General features: G+C 53.9%; 1 protein-coding gene across 4 annotated transcripts in view; it reads right to left on the bottom strand.

The window, feature by feature from the left end:
- The window catches only part of CRYBG2 (crystallin beta-gamma domain containing 2), a 29,770-nt gene that overhangs the window by 6,458 nt on the left and 1,909 nt on the right, over nt 1-21,403 (bottom strand). For all 4 annotated transcript variants that reach the window (XR_012000093.1, XM_072750677.1, XM_072750675.1 and 1 more), the window contains exons 2-16: nt 20,153-20,222; nt 17,822-18,549; nt 9,536-12,095; nt 9,051-9,098; nt 8,851-8,963; nt 8,552-8,681; nt 6,599-6,738; nt 5,657-5,783; nt 5,377-5,412; nt 4,907-5,043; nt 4,609-4,735; nt 4,182-4,321; nt 3,960-4,086; nt 3,657-3,689; nt 3,454-3,566 (exon numbers count right to left, since the gene is read on the bottom strand). Coding sequence is in view for 3 of the 4 variants with exons in the window: in XM_072750675.1 (XP_072606776.1) it covers nt 3,454-3,566; nt 3,657-3,689; nt 3,960-4,086; nt 4,182-4,321; nt 4,609-4,735; nt 4,907-5,043; nt 5,377-5,412; nt 5,657-5,783; nt 6,599-6,738; nt 8,552-8,681; nt 8,851-8,963; nt 9,051-9,098; nt 9,536-12,095; nt 17,822-18,549; nt 20,153-20,222 (4,629 nt within the window). In the remaining variant the exon portion in view is untranslated. The remainder of the gene's footprint in view (nt 1-3,453; nt 3,567-3,656; nt 3,690-3,959; nt 4,087-4,181; nt 4,322-4,608; nt 4,736-4,906; nt 5,044-5,376; nt 5,413-5,656; nt 5,784-6,598; nt 6,739-8,551; nt 8,682-8,850; nt 8,964-9,050; nt 9,099-9,535; nt 12,096-17,821; nt 18,550-20,152; nt 20,223-21,403) is intronic.

The raw sequence follows: 21,403 nt of genomic DNA, 5'->3' as shown, positions 1-21,403 counted from the left end.
AAAAACAGAGATACAATTCGCATACCATAAAATTCATTCTTTTAAAGTGTACAATTCAGCGGTCTTTAGTATATTCACCAGGTTGTAGTATCCTTCTTTTCGTGTAAGGAAATGGGGGAGGAGGGCAACAAATATATTTAGTTTCTATAGCTTTATGCAAATTTATATATGAGAGGGATGCCTGGGTGGCTCAGTGGTTGAGCGTCTACCTTTGACTCAGGTAGTGATCCCAGGGTTGTGGGATCAAGTCCCGGCTTGGGGTCCCTGCAGGAACCCTGCTTCTTCCTCTGCTTATGTTTCTGCCTTGCTCTCTGTGTCTCTCATGAATAAATAAATAAATAAATAGATAAATCTTTTAAAAAATACATATGAGAGTATATTTGCTTATATTTTTCAAAAAGAAACAATGGATGAATTAACTAAACATTGAATTAAAAAAAGATTACCTATGAGGGAGGAGGGGGAAAGATCACAGGAATAGAGTAGATCCTCCTGATTGACTTGGCTTTGGAGCTACTCTGGACTGAATGTGTCTCTGCAAAATTCATATGTTGAAGCCCTAACCTCAAATATTATGGCCTTTGGGAAGTTCGGAGGAGATCAGGAGGGTGGGTACGCATGATGGGAACAGGTCCCTATAAAAAGAGAAAGAGACAGGAGTGTTCTCCACCACCTGAGGGCACAAGAAGAAGGCAGCTATTCACCATCCAGGAAATGAGTCCTTGCCAGGGAACCAAATGGGCCGTACCTTGACATTCCCAGCCTTTAGAACCAGGAGAAAATAAATTCCTATTGTTTAAGCCCCCCAGTCTAGGATATTTTGTTATAGCAGCCCAAGTTAAGACAGGGACACTGCAAATATTTTATGCAATTAAAAAACAAGTAAAAATGGAAATTATTCCTAAAAATTTAAATAAATGAACCTAACTGTATGTCAGGTTGGTGACATAACCACCCACACAAAAAGTATTATTTCAAGGATCTTAAAAATGATATTTTGAACTGCACATAGCAAATGGGATGCTGGTAAATGTCCTGAGGACAAAAAGAACCATGGGAAACCCCAAACAGCATTCGCTGCTTTTTTACCATTAGTAGTAATATTGGTATTATAGTCTTGAAACATCCAGCTTTCGTCTAAATACCACTGGAATTGGAGTCCCTTGGTAGATAACTGATTCCAAGTTTCAGGCAAAAATGTATGAAATGATCCCAGGGCATCTTATTGTACCAGAAAAGCAAGTAAATTATTTAAAAAAAACCCAAACTATTGGAGTTGCATCAAAAGAAGACTATTTGAAGGGGCTCCCATTTGCCAAAGACAGAATGATTAGAGCACACAAAAGAACAGTAGCTCCAATGCATGGAAGCATTTCAATTACAAATATATCCATAAGTTCATAACAACATTCAAAAAATATTTCATTAGTCAGCTATGGAGGTTGCTAGGGTACCTACCAACTCAGAAATTATTCTGAAAATTGATCAAGAGAAATTGATCGTTGGGAAAGGATCAAACTGCCTTTTTTGTATAAACTATTTCAGGGAAACAAAAAGTTGAAAAGGAAAAGCTCTTCTTTATAGAGGTATTTCAGCTAACATATGGAAAAGGAATACCAAAAAAAAAAATCTTAAAATCATCATTTTGTAACCTCTAAAGAAATAACGAGTCTAGGTCATTATCATCAGTGGGTGCTAAAACCATGAGGTGAGCCATAAATGGCAAATCTTATTTTTTTTAAATGGCAAATGTTGGGCAGCCCCTGTGGTGCTGTGGTTTAGCAACGCCTGCAGCTCAGGGTGTGATCCTGGAGACCTGGGATTGAGTCCCACATCAGGCTCCCTGCATGGAGCCCGCTTTTCCCTCTGCCTGTGTCTCGGCCTCTCTCTCTCTCTCTCTCTCTCTCTGTGTCTTTCATGAATGAATGAATAAATAAATAAATAAATAAATGGCAAATGTTATGATACAGGGATCTTGATGTCATTAAAAGTGGGACAACCAGGCATGTGCCTGAGGTGAGGTAGTAAGAAGTACTACTTAGGGCACCCCGGGTGGCTCAGGGGTTTAGTGCTGCCTTCGGCCCGGGTTGTGACCCTGGAGACCCGGGATCGAGTCCCATGTCTGGCTCCCTGTGTGGAGCCTGCTTCTCCCTCTGCCTGTGTCTCTGCCTCTCTCTCGTGCTCTGTGTCTCTTATGAAGAAATAAATAAAATCTTCAAAAAAAAAAAAAAAAAAAAGAAGTACTACTTATATAGGGTACCACCTATATAGTCTCCTTGCCAACAAAATGAAACACCCTGAATCTCATCAAGCCACCAGATCTACCAGTTTACAGAAAATATGGGACACAAAGGGGGGAAAAGGCACTAGAAGGAAGTAGTCAGCCAAATTCAGAAGATGGGAAACTTACAGGGTGAATTATTGGTTTTCTTTTTCTTTCTTTCTTTGTCTCTCTTTTTTTAAAAAAAAATTATTTGAGAGACAGAGAATGGGAGCATGAGCAGAGAGAGGGAGAAGACTCCCTGCTGAGCAGGGAGCCCGATGTGGGGCTCAATCCCAGGACCCTGAGATCTTGACCTGAGCCAAAGGTGGACACTTAACTGAATGAGCCACCCAGGTGCTCCTCTTTTCTTTCCTTCTTTCCTTTCTTCCTGTTTAGAAAAGGAGGGGGGCTGCAGAAGGAGAGGAGAAAGAATCGCAAGCAGGCTCCACTCCTACGGCAGAGGGGTGGGGGTGTGGGTAGGCTCGACTTCACCACCCTGAGATCATGACTAGAGCCAAAACCAAGAATTTGTCATTTAACCAACTGAGCCACTCAGGCATCCCTATTGAGTTTCTTTAAATAAATGGTATAAAACAAAAAGAAGGGCAGGGAATGGCTATACATTAAAGACCACGTTGACCAAAAGCAATGTGTGGACCTTGTTTGGATCCTGAGAAAAACAAAACAAACCAATTTCACAAAGGAATTTTTTTAAAGACAAAATCTGAACATGGACTGTATTAGGTAATATCAAGAAATTATTGTTAATTTTTATAGATGTAATAATAAATTGCAACTATGTGGGTTGGGGAGGCTCCTTTCATATTAGAAATATATATATGTTGAAGTATTTACCTGCGAAATTTTGTTGGGTTGGGAATTTTAATTGCACCACTAAAAAACAAACAAACAAACAAACAAACAAAAACCCCCAAAAAACCAAAGGGATAGATGAAACAAGATTGGGGTTCTTCATCCTATACTATCTACAAGCTTTACGTTTTCCGTTAAAACTTTATTTGGCTTTGTTTGTTTTAAGATTGAATGATTTGGGACAGAACAGGTAATCTCAAGGAAGCCAAAGGAAAGAAATCATTTGAAGGAAAGACCTTCCTGCAGCCCAGATTCCCCACCTGAGTTGAGCACTCCAGGCAGGTGCGCCCCGCTTTTCCCCTCCCTCACGTCCTCACCTGCCCCCGTGGACACGGCAGGACTGGGGCTGGAAGGAGACGGGCAAGGAGGTCTGGTCATCCTCGAAGGAGATGTGGTCGCCCAGGAAGTCGGGGCCAGAGAAAAGCTGAATCTGCAGGTAGAGAAAGGAAGAGCTGAGAGTGGAGGGCGATGGAACGGGATGGAGGAGGAAGAGGAGACAGGCCCCCCAACAGTTCCTTACCTTTGAGACAAAGTGCAGATTGTGCTCGCCGACCTGAAGGGAGGGCCCAAAGTTTCGAGACGTAAGAAAGGTACAAGCCTCCAGCCGGTTTCCCGACCCTTTCCACGGTTCTCGGGTAGCTCAGGCCCGTGTTAGCCCCGCCCCTTCCCGGGCGCCCCGCCCCCGCGCTCGGAGCCCGCGCCTCCCAGCCCCGCCCCCCGCGATGGCCCCGCCCCCCGGCGTGGGCCCCGCCCCCCGCGGTGGGCCCCGCCCAGGCTCCGAGCCCCTGCCCCCGGGGCCCCGCCCCCCGCGGCTGGCGCGCACCTGCAGGACCGGCTGCAGCGAGGCGAGGGCGCTGTTGCCCGCGCCCCAGTCATCGCAGGTGCGGTACACGCCCTTCTCCAGCACGTACTGCTCCCCGGAGAAGCCCACCTGCTGATAGGCCACCCACCTGCAGGGAGGGCGGGGCGTGGGTCAGCGGGGCGGGGCCGGCTCCTCCCCTGGAACCGCTCCCCGCGCCTGGCTCCCGGAGCCGGGGTCACTCACACGCCGCTGAGCACGTGGATGGCCTGCGTGTGGGGGCCGTGTCGCGCCAGCTCCACGTCCGGCAATGCCTCTCTCACCTCCGCGGCGTGCCCCTCGAAGTCCATGGCCTCAAACAGCACGAGGGCCGGGTCCCCGAAGTCCTGGGCCCCGAGGATAGTCAGGTCTCTCCTGCCCACCCACGGAAACCCCTGGGAGTGCCCAGACCCGGGGGACACAGCCCACCAGGGGACTTTGGAGTAAGGCGATCAGTGTGGCCTGGGGAAGAGCAGCAGGAAGGCATGAGCCTAGACCTCAAGAACACTTCCAGGTACTCAGGAGAACTAGGAAAGAGGGAACAAACTCTTCCCTCCACAGATTGTACTTGGTGGGGCGGCAGGAGTATGGCTGTGGCCCCAGGTAGAGGGATGGCCCAGTTGCCCTTGCTTACCGTCCGGATGACCCGCAGGGAGGTCAGCGCCTCGTCATAGCCTCCCCAGTGTGACCAATCAGCATATTCCCCCTCCTCCAGCAGATACTGGTGGCCCCGGAAGCCTGCCTTCTGGTAGCCCACCCAGCTGGGGGAAGGAGGAGGGGAACAAGCGGACTGGGTCATGGAAGGCCCATGAATGTATAATAAGACAGCTGCCCCCACACCTAGGCAGCGCGGGCCACTCCCTAACACCCCCCCCCCCCCCATAGAGGTAAGAGGCGAGGATGAAAGAGGAGGAAAGGTTCTGTGTCCTCACCAGCCCCCAAGAACTCGCAGGGACCCCACAGAGGCCAGGTGGGGGCTCTGGCTGTCCTCTGGCTCCTGGAGGTTGTAGATGTCTCTGCTTACTTCCCAGCTCTGGCCCTGAAAGCCTGTGGCCTCATAAACCACAACCTGGGGACAAGGGGTGGTGTGAAGGTGGTGGGGAGCCATCTAGCCCGAAACACCCAGCCAGCCCAGGGAGGCCCTGCCCAGCATTAGCCCAGAGCTAAGTCCTCCCACTCTCAACCTGAGCTCCAATCCCTTAGGTAACTGCTGTCTCTTCTCTGACCTGCTCCTTACACATCAAAAGCCGGTTCCCAGTGAGCCCATAGGATTCCACCCTCCCAGAGCCAGCTTGTTTCCCAGCACTCTCCTCTCCTGTCTTCTGGTCCAGGCTAAGGTAGCCACACGCATATACACACCCTACCCAAAGGCAGTCTTTGACAGTGCAGCCCAGACTCTTACCTTGGGCTCCCTCGGCTTCTCCACGCTTGGGCAGCCCTGCAGAGGAGACAAAGCTGAGGCACCAGCCCAGAGGTGGAAGAAGACAGATGGGGGCTGGCAACCCAGGATTTACTTGATCCTGAAACCCCTAAAAATGGCCAAACCCCTGTCTTTCCTCTGCCTCACCCCTTGGGCTAATTCCACGCCCCCCTCTCCATCCCATGCTCAGCAGGAGCCCCCAGGCCCTACTTCTTCCCCCAGAATTGCAGGACAAGGTTACCTGTGACCACTTGCCCCTTACCAATCTCATGGGCTTCAAGGAGCCCACTCTGAGGTCAGATGTACCCCAGGCCTCCAAGGTCGGGTACTCTCCAGGCTCCAGAATGCAGGGAGAGTCTTCAAAGGAGGGTTTGGGGTACAGCAGCCACCTGGGGAGGAGGCAGAGAGGCAGCTCTACCCCAGATACCCAGGGACACAGTTTGGTGGATAGGGGGGAGGTTTAGAGGGGAGAAGGAATTTTAGGGGAAAAGGCCCCCATCAAGGGGACACTGGAGGATATTTCAGGACCCCCTAATCTGCAGTAGCCACTCCACTGATCCCTCTTCCTCTGGCCCAGTGCGCTGTAATTTCACACAGCAGCTGGAGAATTCTTTCCTGCACACCTACCTGCTTAGGGACCCCCAGTAGCTTCCCACTAGATAGCCCAGCTGCACAGAGGCCTTTTGATCTGTCCCCCAATCATACTCCTGGTCTTCACATCTCCCCACCTGCTGCTTGGTTGGGCCAGACTCAACTTTTGAGGCTTAGATCTCTCACCTCTGAGCCTTTGCAGGTATTGTTCCCTCCACTAGGTATACTCTTCCCCATTAAATTAATTCATTAATATTTAGGGGCATCTACCCTGTGCCAGCCCCTACTTCAGGCATCAGGGAGAGAGTAGTGAACAAAACCTACAAAGTCCCTCATGCCCTGCTCTCATTATGCTGAGATTCTTCTGTGGTCGGCTCATCCCTGCTGAGGTGTCTCCTCCTCCAGGGAGGCTTCTCTGACCTCAGGCTGCTTCGGTGCTTTTCTGTGCTGCCCCATACCAGGACTCTGATTGCCACTGTCTTTTTACTTGCCTGTCCCCTCCAGTAGACTAAGCACTTCCTGAGGGCAGGAGCTGTGTCCCATCACCTCTGTGTCCCCAGCACTTAGAACAATGAATGTAAAATGAAGGGTTTCCAGAATAGCCCAGACTCACAGTCCTGCAGAGACAGTGGCAGATGCGGCCTGCAGGGGCTTCTCCAGGCCCTGGGTGTCCTCCAAGGCATCGGTTAGCTCCACTTGCTCCCCCTTGAGGCCCTTCTCAGAGTACACGATGATCTCTGGGGTACTGTAGTCCTGTAGAAGGAAAAAGGGGTGAAAAAGAAGTGTAAAGCAGTGCTCCTCAGAGAACACCCCCCACACCCTGCCAGTAACTGCTTCCCCAACTGTGTCCAACCAGGGCTCCAGAGCGCTTCTGGGAACCCTTTGTGGCGATCTCCACAGAAGCCAGAAGGGTAACTGGGGCGTTCTCTGCAAAGTGGGCCAGACAAGCCTGAGACCAAAGCCCTCTCTTTGGCGCTGGACCTTTGGCACCAAAGGTCCAAAGTTCCCAGCAGGAGCCTGCCAAGTACCATGCCTCTGGGTACCGTGATTTCCAACCCAGAGACAAGTAGGATTGACAGCTGTTTCCTGAGATCTAACTTTGACTCTTCCTTTGTAAACAATTCCTGCCCTAGTCCAGGCTGGCTTCTATCTGCAACTTATCCCAGGCAGCAGAGGATCCTCTCGGCATTCTGGGTGTTTCTTTCCTGCCAGGACCATATCATTCCCTCGCTGCTTCATCAGATGCTTATGAAGCATCTACTGAGTGCAAGGCACTGTGGTAAGGGCATGTCCTACTCCATCTCAGTTGGCCCTCCCAACAGGAGTTATTACTCCATTCACAGGCTAGGAAAGTGAGGCTCAGTGAAGTTAAGCGGCCTGCCCTTGGGCACAAAGCCTGTACGTAGCAGGGTAAAGAACAGAGCAATATGGTTTTTGTTCACTGTTGCAACCAGCACCTCCCACATGCCTGGAACACACCAGGTGCCCAATCGATGCTGAACGAATCAAATCAAACTAGGTCCCCCACCTGACTTCAAAGCTCTTGTTTTTTTTTTTTCTCTCTTATTCCTCGTTACCTCCTACATGAAGATGAATTTATCGTGAGAAGCTCTCAATAAACTGTCTACAAACATTTGTGTGTTTCCGGAGAGGCTTTCAAAACTATTCCCTCCTTTGCATAGCTGGGCCACTGCCCTCATTAAGACTCGTCAGCTCTCGTCCTCTTACCAGGAGTATTGCAACAGCTCTGTCTTGGAGTTATTCAAACTTTAATTAAAAAAAAAAAAAAAAAGTCTGATAGGCCCTGCCTTTAGAGTTACTGCTTTCTCTTCTGTGTCTCTAGTGGCCAAGACAGTTTTGTCAAAAACTATATGAAACCATAACACTGACCATGCCTTTTCAAACTACACACTTCTCCCTCCAAAGTCAGAGGTGCCCCTCACCTGGAAATCACAGCCCTGCCTGGCCTTCCTGAGTCCCAGATTTCTCCTCCTGGTAGCCAGAGGGATGTTTATAAACCCCTAATCTGATTATTTGGCTTTCTTGCTTCAAGTCCAACCCTCATACCCTAGCTCAACCATGAGTCCTGCAGGGCAGAGAGCAGATCTCCCCACCCACCCATTGCCTGGCATGGTGCCTGGCATGCAGCAGACATTAACCAGCATTGGTGAGCAAATGAGCAAACAGCGGTGGCACCCTGGGTCTAACTGTGGGCCGGAGATCCTGGGCCCTGGGGGGTGGGCTGGCACCCATAGCCACTCCCACCCATTTCTGTTGCTCTAACTGAATCCTTCTCCAAGTCCAGCTCATACTTTCCCAGGCTGCTCTCCCAAGGTGGGGCTTGGCCTCTGTCTGCCCCCTGCCTCCCCAAGCCAGGCCAAGCACCCCAGAAATCCTTTCTTCCCCAGATAGCTTTAAGGTCAGGAATCTATAGGTGACCTCATAATAAGCCCCCTCTAGGCTCCTCATCCATATAAGCTCTCTTAGCCATTCCAACTGCAGGCACCTAGGCTGTCCCCGTCCTCAGGGCCTGGGGAGCATCTGGTACCCGCTCCCAACCACTTACCCGGACAACCCGCCTCACAGAGCCAATGCCCTGGGTGCTCCACGCTGGCCCTGGGGCTCCTAAATCCACATCTCCTTCAGGCACAACCAGCTTCCTGCCCCGGAACTCTGGCTCTTCGTATAGCACCCAGCTGTAGGCACAGAGACCCAGGGTCATGGGTGGGTAGAGGATGTACCCACAAAGCAAAGGAGGGGTGCCTGAGGGGGTTTCGGTCAGGTTGGCCCAGGTACATCTCATTGCTCTGAAATCCTGTAGGTCCACAAGCAGCCCCCTGCCTCGCCCTGGCAGCCTGCACTCACCAGCCTCGAACCACCCTCACGGAGGCCACCCGGGGCCAGCTGGAGGTGTCAGCAGTGTCTTCCCAGACCTCCCTGCTGCTGCCTTGGCAGCCAGGCTCTGAGAAGAGGATCATCTGGAGAGGACGCAGAGGGAATCCTCAGGCCCTGTCCCCGGGTCCCCGCCTCCTGCTGCTCCCCCTCCCCACAGCCTTCCCCCCTACCTTTCCAGGCCTGGTGTTCAGCTTGCCCTGGATCTTCAGTGCTGGGCTCTGGCACGGAGGGAGGTGATAAAAAGTCTTATGGTGTGGCTTCCTTACTGCCTCCCCACAACCTGTCATTCCAAGGATCCCACCTGCTCCCTATTGGCCTCCATACCCAAAGAGCTGCCCACAGAGGCTGTCACTAACTCCAGGGACCTCATCACCCATCCCAGGGGGCAGGTGCCTATCACTCCCTTTCCCCAGCTTCCAAGAGATCAGAGCCACTAAGCCCTTTGGATTCCAAAGTTGTAAGCCTCCTGCTGTGTGAATAGGGAAACTGAAGCCCAGAAAATTGTGGCTTGTATAAGGTCACACAGAACTAGACATCAGATCCAAGCCTCTGGCCTCTCCAGACTCCATTCCCAGTGCCACAGTCCTCACGCCACCCAAACCCTGCCCCTGGTGAGGCCGGGCACCCTCCCTTGCTCATCCAAGGTCTCACTCACCCACCCCGCCAGGGGCTGGGCACAAGCAGGCTTCTCTGGTGGTGGCCTTTCGCTGCAGAGCAGGGGCAGCTGTCCTGGCACCTTCCTGGTGCCAGGTGTCACATGGGGTGGCAGAGCAGATAGTTTTGTGCCCAGTGGTTCCAAGATGGGGGCCTCCTGGGTGGCAGACACCAGACCACTGAAGAGAAGGCTGCCTCCAAGACGAGAAGTGGGCCTACTGCCTGCTTGCCACTCTGGCCCCAGCTCTGGGCGGGGGCCCTTAGCATCTGCTACATGTTTCTTCATCATCTCCAGAGGAGAACAAGAGACCTGGGGGGGCCTCGCAGGGCGAGAGTCCCAGGAGGGGTTAGGCCCGGCCTTCTCCTGCCTGCGCTGGAGCTTCTCATCGTCACTTAGGTAGGGGTTCTCTGGTTCTTCCTCCTCCTCTTCCTCTTCCTCTTTCCCTTCTAGTGTGGGCACCTCCTGGGGGCTGGGTCCCAGCACCCATGGTCCGGGCTGGTCCTCCTCGATGGCAGGCAGCGTAGCATACATGGCCAGGTAGGAGGACCGGGGGGCTCGTGGCAGCCGGTGAGTGCGGAGGATCTCGGGCGGCTCCATGCTCCGCAGAGTATCCAGGAACATCTCCAGGTCAGCAGCCAGGGCCACCTCCTCCTCCTCCCTGGATGTCTCTGGGAGCATTTCGCCATCAGTGGAGTTGGGGACAAGTTGGGACTCCAGGCTGGCCTCTGCTCTCATCAGCACTGAGGCAGGGGGTCCTCCTGGTCTGGGGGACACCTTACCCTCTGAGGAGGGGGCAGGGGGAACAGCAGTGTCCTGGGCAATCACTGTCTGGGTGGAAAATGGGGCAGCAGAAGCACCAGGACCCTGGACAAGCTCCTTTTGGGTGGGAGATGCGATGGGGCTCACTTTGGAGCCCTCAACAATCTCCTCCTCTTGGGGAGATGGGATAGTGAAAGTGGTCAGGCCTCCAACAGCCTCATCCTGGCTGGGACAAGAAGCAAGGTTACCTTGAGTATCATGGACAGCCTCTTTTGGGGTGCTAGGGCTGCCTGCTGGGGCCTGGACCACCTTGCTTGGCTTGGGGGATGAGGCTGCAGGAGCAGCAGGGCCTGCCACCACCTCTGCCTGGGTAAGGGAGAAGACAGGGACATGTTCAGAGTCCCGAACAAGCTTATTCCCCGGGGAGGATGGAGCCGAAAGCGCTCCTGAGCTAGGAACAGCCTTCCGTCTTGTAGAGGATGGAGCAAGAGACTGTCCAGGGCCGGTAACAAGCACCTCGCTCTTCGCCATGGGCGGGTTGGTGACAACAGAGGGATCTGTGAGCCCCTCCCTTTTTATGGAGGGCCGCGCCTGGGGTACCCTGGGCTTGAGAGTAAGCTGGGTCCTGGGGTATGTGGGCACCGCTGGCTGCTCTGGGGGGTGCTCTGGGTCCAGGGAGGGAGTAGGAGTCTGGCGTCTGAGAGAGGAGGGTAATGACACATGGCTCCGAGAAATCTGGGGAGAGGGCTGGGTGGGACCGGAGGCTCCTTGCTGCATTAGGACCTCAGGGGCTCGGCTCTGGTCTTGCTCTGGGTGAGCTGCAGGGACGTCCTGGTTCGGAGGCGGGTGACCATCCTCCGAGCTGCCTGCAGGGCCCAGAGCAGATCTGTCCTTTGGCTCTGCCATCCCTGGCTCAGGCAGCTGCCCCGAGGCCGCGCCCCCTGGGCCACCCAGACCCGGATTCCTTGGCACAACAGCCATGGGCCTGGGAAGCCGGCTGGCAGCGGGGCTCCGCTCAGTAGGTACGAGGCTACTAAGCAGCTCCCGGGCTTGACTGCGGGTAGGGGAGCCCTCGGCCTGGGGGCTCACGACCACTGCCCGTACTGCGCGAACAATATTGCGGCCCCTGGGCTGGGCCTCGCCCCATGGCCCTGGGCCCACGGTCACGGAGCTGTTCACCCGCCGCTCCACGTGCCCTCCCACCACCACGGTGGTCTGCACGGTGCGCGTCACCCGGCGTTCCTCGAGGCTCCGGGAGCTCCCACTGCTGAGGCTGACGCCCGGGTGGGGGCTGGGCTCCCGGGGCCCGGGCAGGGGCACCAAAAGCTCTGTCCTGGCCAGGGCTTCCGGGTTGGCCTGCTCAGTCCTGGGCTCTGGGGGGCTGCTGTCACTCTGGTCTACGGCCTCCTTCCGTCTCCCCACTGGTCTCTTCTCCTTGGGGAGTAGCATGTACTTCTTGGAAAAGATGGGCCCGTGGCTCTGGAAGCTCTTGGAGCCAACCCCATCCCGGGGTCCCTTGTAACTTATAGTCGATTCTTCCCGGGTTGCAAAGCCATTGACTTCCTCTCGACTGTGGCTGCACTCCAACATCTCCTCCCGGGGGGCTTCTGTCTGGGCCCCTGACACCAGGGACACCTTGTGAAAACGGTGTCTCATCTCTTCCTGGGCAGGGGGCCGCCGCCACGCCAGTGTGGTGCTCACCACTGGGGCCTCAGCCTGAGCCAGGGGCCCACCTGCCCCCTCCATGTCGGGTCCCAGCAACCTGTCCAGAGATGTCCTTGGCTCAGTATGGTCCAGCTCCCTGCAGATGGTGCCAGGAAGAAGAGAGACAGGGTTAAGGGGTGGGGAGGGTGGCTCTCAGCAGTACAGAGTAACTACCCCTGCCAAGCTCAGGCTCAGTAACCCCAGGCAAGTCATTTGACTTTTTGGGCCTTTGTTTCTTCATCTGTAAAATGGGCATGATATTCCCAGCTCTCCCACCATCTCCTCACTTTCACATGATCCCCAATGCCAGAGTCCTTCAAGAGGTGAAGCTGAGGCCCGAGCCTGGAAGGAGACAGAGGGGAGAGAGCAAAAAAACATACGGGTTGGATTCACTGGCCTGTGGATAGGGCCATGACTCTGCCCCAAGGAGCCCCGGGTCTAGTCCTCCAGAAGCCAAACATTAGGAAACCAGGCAACTGTTCTGACCCTGTCCCTGATCATTTTAAGGCAAGGTAAGGAAAGATGGGATGTGGGCTCTGGCAAAGCCAAGTTTCCCCTGACCCTATTGCTTACTAGCTGAATAACCCTGGGCCAGCCACTTCTCCCCTTCAAGCTTCAGGGACCCCAGTCACAAAACTGGAATACTAAGGGTATGTGTCTCATAGTTATTGTCCAAGTCCAATAGGAGAGAAAGAATGACAAGTTGCTTAAAAACAAAAACACTGGAGGGGCACCTGGGTGGCTTAGTTGGTTAAGCGTCTGACTTGGGCTTAGGTCATGATCTCAGGGTCCTGAGATCTAGCCCTGCATCAGGCTCTGTGCTCAGTGGGGAGTCTGCCCCTCCCCAGCTCCTCTCTGCTTGTGCGCGAGTGCTCTCTCTCTCTCTCTCTCTCTCCCTCTCTCTCCCTCCTTCTCTCTCAAAAAACAAAATCTTCAAAAACAAAACAAAACAAAAATTTCCCACTATCACCTTGGAAAACTGTGAGCAAATGTTCACGGGCATGCACACCTGTGTGCTGGCCAAAGCATGTGGTGACAGCTGCTGGAGCCTAAGTGCACCTGTGAGTCTGAATGAAGCCCAGCAGCACATAGCACTTTGCCTGTGAATGTACTTTCCCTCAATTTTCTCCTCTGTGATTATCTGTACAGATGAAGAAACCGAGGGTCCGAGAAGAGAAGAGAAGAGAAGAGAAGAGAAGAGACTGGCTTAGGGCGGTGCAGCTGCTAAGCCGCCAGGCTGTGGTTAGAATTCCCGTTTGAATCTGTGTCTGGGCATCTTCCCTCCTGTCCACTAGGCCAAGGCTCTGAGCACATCCTGCTACTCCCATGAGCCTCTTCAGCAAGCACATCTCACATTCGCTCCTTGAGGGCTGGAGCCTGGGTCTTATTTTTTTTCCTAATCCTTCCTTGATCTCTCTGGGTCTCTATTATCTCCTTTAATGGGTAGGGGATAGCAATAAGCTCTCTAGAAACTCTCAGGTGAATCTCTCTGGTTTAATAGTAATAGTAATAATAACGACAATAGCCATCTCTTGAGGGCTTAGGGCTTACTCAGGACGGAGCACCTTGCTAACTGCTTTATGTCCATTGTCCTAGTGAATCTTCAAAAGAATCCCATGTATTTGATACCTCAAAGAACCATTTCTAAACAAACCTCCCCATTTTGCAGATGAGAACAAAAAAAGGCTCAGGGGGGTTAAGAAACTTGCCCAGAATCACACACAGTGGCAGAGGCAAGACTTGAACCCCAACCTTAAGCACCTGACCATCATTAGGGAGTAAACTCCCTAACGTTAATTATTTGGTGAACAGAGACTCTATGGTTTGGAGACTCTACTTTTTAAAGGGGGCCACAAAAAAAGGGGGGGGGCCACAGTAGTGCTGGAGGGACCACCCAGCCCCCACTCCAACTTCCAGCCTGTGCTGAACAGGACAACCCTATTCTCAGATCCCAAGGATCTAAGAGGTCAGGCTGTTCATCCTCAGCCTCAGGGCCAGCCCATCTCCAGGCCAGTTCTCTCCATGAGGCAGCCCCTCGGGCCATTATAAGGGACATTAAGGCCAGAAATGCCCCCATTCCCCCAACTCCCCTCCCCCACCTCTATTTTCTTCCCTCCTGAGAAGCCAGTGGAACCCAGAACTTTGATCCTGCTCTGTGGCCCTAGAAGTGACTCAGGTTTTATGAGGAACAGAGATGAAAGGGGCTGAGGCCCAGGGAAGCCTGACTTGACTCCAGAACCATGGGAAACTATGACAGGATCTGAGTGGCCCTGGAAAATCCTTGCATATGGGGAAGGGAGGGGCCTGACATGAATCTCCAAACCTTTCCCCAGACCAGAATTCCTGAGAGCAGGACACAACCAGACATCTGAGGCCCCACATCAGAGCCCTTTGCTGAGGCTCCTCTCCCCACCCCCCTCACTGAGGAGCCCCTTTCCTTCTAATAGAACCTTGTTGTGCCTGCTGAGACTCCGGGCAAGGAGCTTCAACCTATCACTGAGCCCCCCACTGAGTCTCCTCTTTATTTCTGCAATAATACGTACTAGGGTTCCATTGAGATCCCCTGCTCCTGAGGACATTAACATTAAATGGCAGAGACTGGGTTTCTTTCTTTCTTTTTTTTTTTTTTTTTGAGACTGGGTTTCTAAGTCATTGATTGATTCATTGATTCATTTGTTCATCCAGTGTTAGGTGATGTGTTAGGCCCTGGCTTGGTTCACCCAAAGATGGTATCCTAGGAGTTCAGGGGTCAAAGAATTAGATGTAAAAACAGGAACCACAGGGGATCCCTGGGTGGCTCAGGGGTTTAGTGCCTGCCTTCAGCCCAGGGCGTGATCCTGGAGTCCCAAGATAGAGTCCCACATCAGGCTCCCTGCATGGTGCCTGCTTCTCTCTCTCTCTCTCTCTCTCTCTCTCATGAATAAATAAAATCTTTAAAAAAAAAAAAAAAAACAGGGATCCCTGGGTGGCGCAGTGGTTTGGCGTCTGCCTTTGGCCCAGGGCGCGATCCTGGAGACCCGGGATCGAATCCCACATCAGGCTCCCGGTGCATGGAGCCTGCTTCTCCCTCTGCCTGTGTCTCTGCTTCTCTCTCTCTATGTCTATCATAAATAAATAAAATCTTAAAAAAAAAAAAAAAAAAAAAAAAACAGGAGCCACATTTGGAAGGGCCTATTGGTTTTGGCAAAGCATCAAGAGAACATCTTCAAAGGAAGCCATTGGTCATCAGATCAGATATTGTAAATGACCTCCTAGCAATCAGAATTCCATGCCTTTCTCAAGCCAGCCCAGCCCCTGAACAACACCCCTGCCAGTCACTCATTCCATAAACATGTGGTCATTGGCTTCTGCTTGCATACTTCTAGGGATATAGAGGTCACCAGTTGACAGTTGACCTGTCCTATCCCTGGATAGTCATGACTGCTGGAGTGTTCTTCAAACTGTGCTGGAATCTGCCTGAATATAGCTGCCCCCTTGTGTCCTTGCTCTGAAGACACACCCCAATGACCCAGGATGCCTCTCCTAGGCTAGCAGAAGTCCTCATTCCCAGAGCCCTCTCTTCTTTGGGGCCCCAGACCAGAAATGGATCTGTTGGCAGGATGACTGTGACCTCCAAACTAGGTGTGTGGGGCCGGGAAAGGGAGAGGCTGAGGAGGGGGTGGGGGGAGTGTGGGAAAGAGCCTTGTCTAATCCAACAAGTCCTGGATTCTCCCCGCTTACCTGTGAGTCACCCCCAAACTAGGCCAAACCAGTCCACAGGCCCACAGGCCCACAAATACATGCTGCGTCACACAGGCACACGCTGACACACAGACCCACCGAGTCACACGGGCACAAAAACAGACACACAGACCGACAGGGTCAGACTCACAGAGTCAGAGTTAAAGACACTCCGAGACACGGTGGACGCACGAGTCACACACTCACAGAAACACACAGACCTAGTGACACATGCCCACAGTCACAGGACACACGGTCAACACACAGCCCTCCTCCTCCTCCTCTTGATATTTGCCTGCACTTGAACACAGACACACACAAATGCATACATATCTTACACAATCCTACTTGCAGCCCCAACTCTGTCCCACATCCCTGCCGCCCCCCACCAACATCTGCCCATCCTAACCCAGAGACTGCTTTGCCCAGAAAGGGGTCAGAGAAGGATAATATCCCTGGAGGTCCGCTTCCTGCCTCTATAAGTGAGCCTAGCCTCCAGCCAGAGTCTGTCATTAGCTACCTGGTCCCAAAATAGCCGGGGTGTGGCAGGTAGAGCCCAAGTCCCCTCAGCCAAACCTACTGCTTCTTCCTTCTCCAAGGCCTGCCTCCTCCCCCCACTCTCCCTCTCTCTGCAGCCCTTCTCTCCCCACTGGGGCACCGGAGCAGGTGTCTGAGCCAGCCTGGCTCCCGCCTTTCCCTCTTCCTTACCCCAGAACAAGGTACCCACCCTGACTCCCACCCGGGGGCCTGGGCATTCCTGATGCTGCCAAATCTACCTCCACAGGGTCACTGAAAAACCACTACAGCAGCCACTCAACCCTCTACTGGCGGCACAGGGCCCACAAAGCCTCTGGGAGAGGCAGGAGAAAGCAGTGGTTAGAGCCACAGGCCTCCAGGTTCAAGTTCTGACGTCTTCTTTCCCAATTTAGTTGACTTTAGGCAAGTGATGTGACCTCCCTGAACCTTAGTTTCCCTATGGCAATGGGGGCAGTGAGCAAGATCAGGCCTACTTCACAGGGCTTTTTGAGGATTAAAAAGAACTATGCTTAGGAGGCTCTTGGGTGGCATAGTCACTGAAGTGCCCGACTCTGGGTTTCGGCTCAGGTCATGATCTCAGCGTCATAGGATCAAGCCCCAAGTCAGGCTCCACGCTCAGGGCAGAGTCTGCTTGAGATTCTCTCTCTCCCTCTCCCTCTGCTTTTCCCCTGCGCGTGTGCACGCGCGCGCACACACACACACACACACACACACACACACACACACACCTCTCTAAAATAAAGAAGTCTTTAAAAAAAGAAAAGAGAAAAAAGAATGATGCTTAGAAAACAAGCCATAAGTAACAGCCACAACCATCATCCTCAGGAATTCTCAGGGCCCTGTATAAGGCCCAGTGCCCCTTCCTGGTGGCCCTAGAGACATCACGCCCTCCTGAGTTTTAAGGGACCCACCCTTCTACCTCTGGGCCTACCAGACAGATTCAGGAGAGTCATTTTAACACAAATGAAAACTGAGGCTTGGGAACCTCAAGGCTGGTCTGTGGTCCCCACCCCAGAGCCAGGTGGGGTAATTATTGCTGCGACTGAGGCGTTAGTAATGAGCATCCCTGCTGTTTCAGCGGCCCAATTCCCTGGAGTTCAAAGCATGTCCCATGACCACCTCCTCCCTCTTCACCTCCAGCTACCAAATCTATTCAACAGCTCAAGGCCCAGAAAGGTTAAGCAGCTTGTCCCAGGACACCCAGCACTTTGGCTGGGCACCTATCCCCAGGCTGGGTCTGTGGTGTCCTAAACAGAACCAAGGAGTGGTGGGTATTGCTGAGGAGAAGATGACCCTTCCTCCTCCCCTCCATGACAAGCTATCCTCCTCCTCCTCAGGTTGACAGAGAAGGAGAGAGGCATTAGTTCCCCGGAGGTAGCTTGCAGATGAGGGGAGGGAGAGGAGGGCAGAGCTGGGTGGTCAGGACAGAGTCAGCTCACGCCCAGGGAGCTGAATGAATGGGCCTTGGGTTGGAAAAGCCCAGAGACCAGGCAGGGACCCAAGAGGGGGCAGTCAGGCCAGTTGCCCCTCTCGTTGTCGGCCCACGTGGGGACTGACCCTACTCACCGTCCGCGTGGGGACCCGGGCGTCCAGTGGCCCTGGAGCTCCTGCCACTGGGCTGTGATCTCCTGGTGCAGTGGGGCTCTCCGCCGGGGCTCCCGGGGCAGGTCTGTCAGGCACCCTGTGATGGGGCGGGGCCCCTGGGGAGGCTCCTGCCAGCCCCTGGATTCCTCAGGGCCGCAGGGGTGGAGAGCTGGTCGGGCCGGTTTAGGCTCCTCAGCCTCCTCCCCAGGTGCCTGCCCGTGCCCCTGTAGGGTGATAGTGATGTGGTAGCGGGTCTTCCTGGCAGAGGGACACTCGCATAGGATTTGGGCTGGATCTGACAGGGCTGGCTCCGGTGTGACAGGCTCGCCCTTTGCCCCTTCTGCCTCGGGGAAAGACATTGGGCGGGGCAGCAGGTTTTCCAGGTTGCCCGGTGGCTCAGGCCTCAGTGGAACCTCCGGGGCAGTGTACGGGGGTTGCAGGCCAGTGCGACCTGGGGTTCCTTGCTCCGAACATTCAGGAGCTGGCACCGGGCATGAGGGGCACCTGGCACCAGCAGGCTCTGCCGCTAGTGCCAGGCTCTCCCGTCCCACGGAGGCGTAGTTGGCCAGGTCGGAAGCACTGCCCACCGCTGGCCTCTGTAGGCGCCCCAGGGGTTGAGTGGACTCCCCGGAGGTGTGTCGCCTCTTCCAAAGCCAGGAACCACGGCTCCCCGCCTGAAGGTCCCATTCCGAGCAGCTGCGGGATTGGGCCTAAGGGAATGCAAAAGCAGGAGAATGGTGACAGCACTCCTCGCCCTCCAAGCACCTCTCAACACCCTTGACTGCCCTCCTTGGCACAGGAGAAGCTGAACAGAGCTCTGACATCAAGCAGAGCTGCCCTAAAGGTCATGAGAACTGGACAAAAGGGCAGAGCTCTGGGAAGGACCTCAGCATTTAACTCACTCTCCTGCTTCTAATCTGAGGGAAGTGAGGTCCAGAGAGGACACCCACTTGACTGCAGTCACTCAATGAGGGCCCAACTCTCAGGCCAACAGCCACCTTCCCAGGCATCCACAGACCTCTGGCCGTTCGGCAGCAACTTCTCTGGGGGTTGGGGACTGCATGGGCATGCCTGCTACAATGTCTATGGCCTCTGCCCACTCCAGGCTTCCAGAGAGCTTACAGCCACCAGCCCCCACACCTAGTACCTCGCAGCATGAGAATCCCAAGCACACCCAGGAGGAGGTACCTGGGCATAGAGGTGTACATGGGCCGTGAGGGAGCCAGGGAAGAGGGTTCCCTTGAAAGTGGGACAAACCTAACCTCCATCTGCTCTCTTTCCCTGCGGCCCAGCCTGGCCATGTGAGTGAGTGAAGGGAGAGGGCCAGGGATTCCACACCCATTATGGACACTGCTCCCCAAACCACTAATCTTCAGGGGCAGGATTGTGTCCTTGGTAAAGAAGGAGTCAGGTCTGGGCTCAAAAGTCCTCCTAGCAGGGGCCTTGGATCCCAAATACCTCTATTTACTCATCTGTGAAATAGGTACAGCCTCTTGTTCCCCAAGGGCTGAATACCTCAAGAGACAGGATGGCACTGTGATTCACGTGGGGGGCTGGAGCGAGGCAACCCAGGCTCAAATCACAGCTCTGCTACTTCCTAGCCACAATCTCAGCTTCCCAGTGTGTAAAATGGGTATGATAATAACAGTACCTGCTTCCTGGGAGTGTTGTGAAGATAGTATGAGATAAGCCGTGCAGAGTAACCAGCACATAATGAGCACTCAATTAAATGCTAGTAATTACTAATGGTATTCAGGACCGCAGACACATGGCTGCTTGAGCCACCTCCAGAGGAGGCCTTCTGCTCCTCCAAAGGGAGGACACCCTGTCACTGTTCAAGCCATGGCTCAAGTCCCCACTGAAGACAGGGGAATTGTGGCCAGTAAGTGAGACCACTGGTCCAGCTTCACCCCTGAGGTGCTGTGCCAGGAAGTGGGGAAAGGGGGCCAAAGATGAGACAAGGTCAAGCTGAGGGAGTATGGAAAGGGGGTTCCTGGGCATGGGAACTGGCCCTCAGGCTTCCCCGAGGGCCTGGGAATTAGGAAGCTCAGGCTTCCAGAGCATCTAGGCCCCTCGCTGGAGGTCCTGCATCCATGACTTTCTTTCTCACAACAGCTATGAGTGGCATTGTTCCCATTTTGCAGATAGGGAAACTGAGGTGGGGGAGTGATCTGAGGTGGGGGACTGCCCACGGCACATAGTGAATCAGTGGCAGAGGGAAGATTAGAGAACTCAGGGTTCTCAGGGCCTGCGCAGCCCCTCCCAGAGCTTCTGAAACCCCCTCCCGGCCTACCCCTTCAGATTCACTCTTACCTGGAGGCTGACATTGCTGGTGCTGCCCAGGCCCTGGGCCAGGTCAGGGCAGCTCTGGCCACCCCAGGGCCTAGGAAGGAAGCACAGGGAAAGGAGTGAAGTAGCCTCCTCCTTTCTCACCCTCAGACTGGACCCTGGGGCCCTCGCCCACTTCACTCAGGGCACACGGGCAGGCTGAGGTCCTGAACCCTTGGGAGTGGGGTAGGGTCTACACAGCAGCCTCCCCTCTGCTCCCTCCCACAGCTGTCTACTCCTCCAAAAGAGAGAAAGAGACAGGGATGAACTTAGGACAAAAGCGGGGACTAGGTCTGTAGCGAGGCCAGAATATAGAAAAAGGACAGCATCTCAATAATTCAAAGACTTGCCATTTGCTGAGGCCCTCCCAGTGCCAAGCTGAGCCTTCGGTATGGTGCTCAAGTGGTCTTCTTCAGGCCTCACAATAATCCTAGAAGGTGGATACTATGCCCCCATTTTTCAGATAAGGAAACTGAGGCCCAGAAAGGTGAAGTAACTTGCCTGGAGTCACACAGCTGGTGAGCCTTGGAGTTAGGACACTAGAACTGTCCCATTCCAAGGGCTGGTTGGACATCACGACACTAATGAATGCCTCCAATGCCTCCTCTGTGCACCCTGTGCCCAACCCCAGGGAATCTGCAGGGATCAGAGAGGTCTGTGTCTTAATGCTGGAGTCCCTTTCCCACATCTGATGAGAACCGAGTCCAATTGCCTGCATGGGATGTATCATCACACTGGCCCATGAGCATGCACAGTCCCTCCCCTGTCCTCCCAACCCCTGACTCACCTGCATGCCAACCCTGCCTCCTCTCAAGTGGGGAAAGGGAGGGGCAGTGCCACCACCTGGGCCTATAGGGCAGGTTCCTGCCCAACCAACCGACCTGGTAATGGGAGAGGGCATGTCTTCCAGGTGGGGGCGGGCAGGGCAGTGGCAGGGTGTGGGCACCCCCAGGGGCACCCAGGCTTCCAGGCTTTCCAGGGTGGCTAGGCCCTCCCCTCCTCTCTCTCTCTCTTTGGTGTGAGAGAGCAGAACAAACCCCTCCTCTCACTCTGCCCTGGTCCTCAGGTACCCCACCCCTCCCAGTGCTGCTGAAGACAGTGGTGTCATGATAAGATCAGAACAAATTGCCTGGTAACTACCTAGATACACAACACCCCAGGCCTGCGAGCATATTCCACGCTCTTTTCAGATATAGGGCCTGTGAACCACTGGGGTCCTCTTTACTATGTCCCTCC

This window comes from Vulpes vulpes, chromosome 2 (genome assembly GCF_048418805.1).
Source record: "Vulpes vulpes isolate BD-2025 chromosome 2, VulVul3, whole genome shotgun sequence".
NCBI lineage: Eukaryota > Metazoa > Chordata > Mammalia > Carnivora > Canidae > Vulpes > Vulpes vulpes.
Note: the sequence above shows the minus strand (reverse complement) of the source record. Positions and strands in the feature narration are given on the sequence as shown.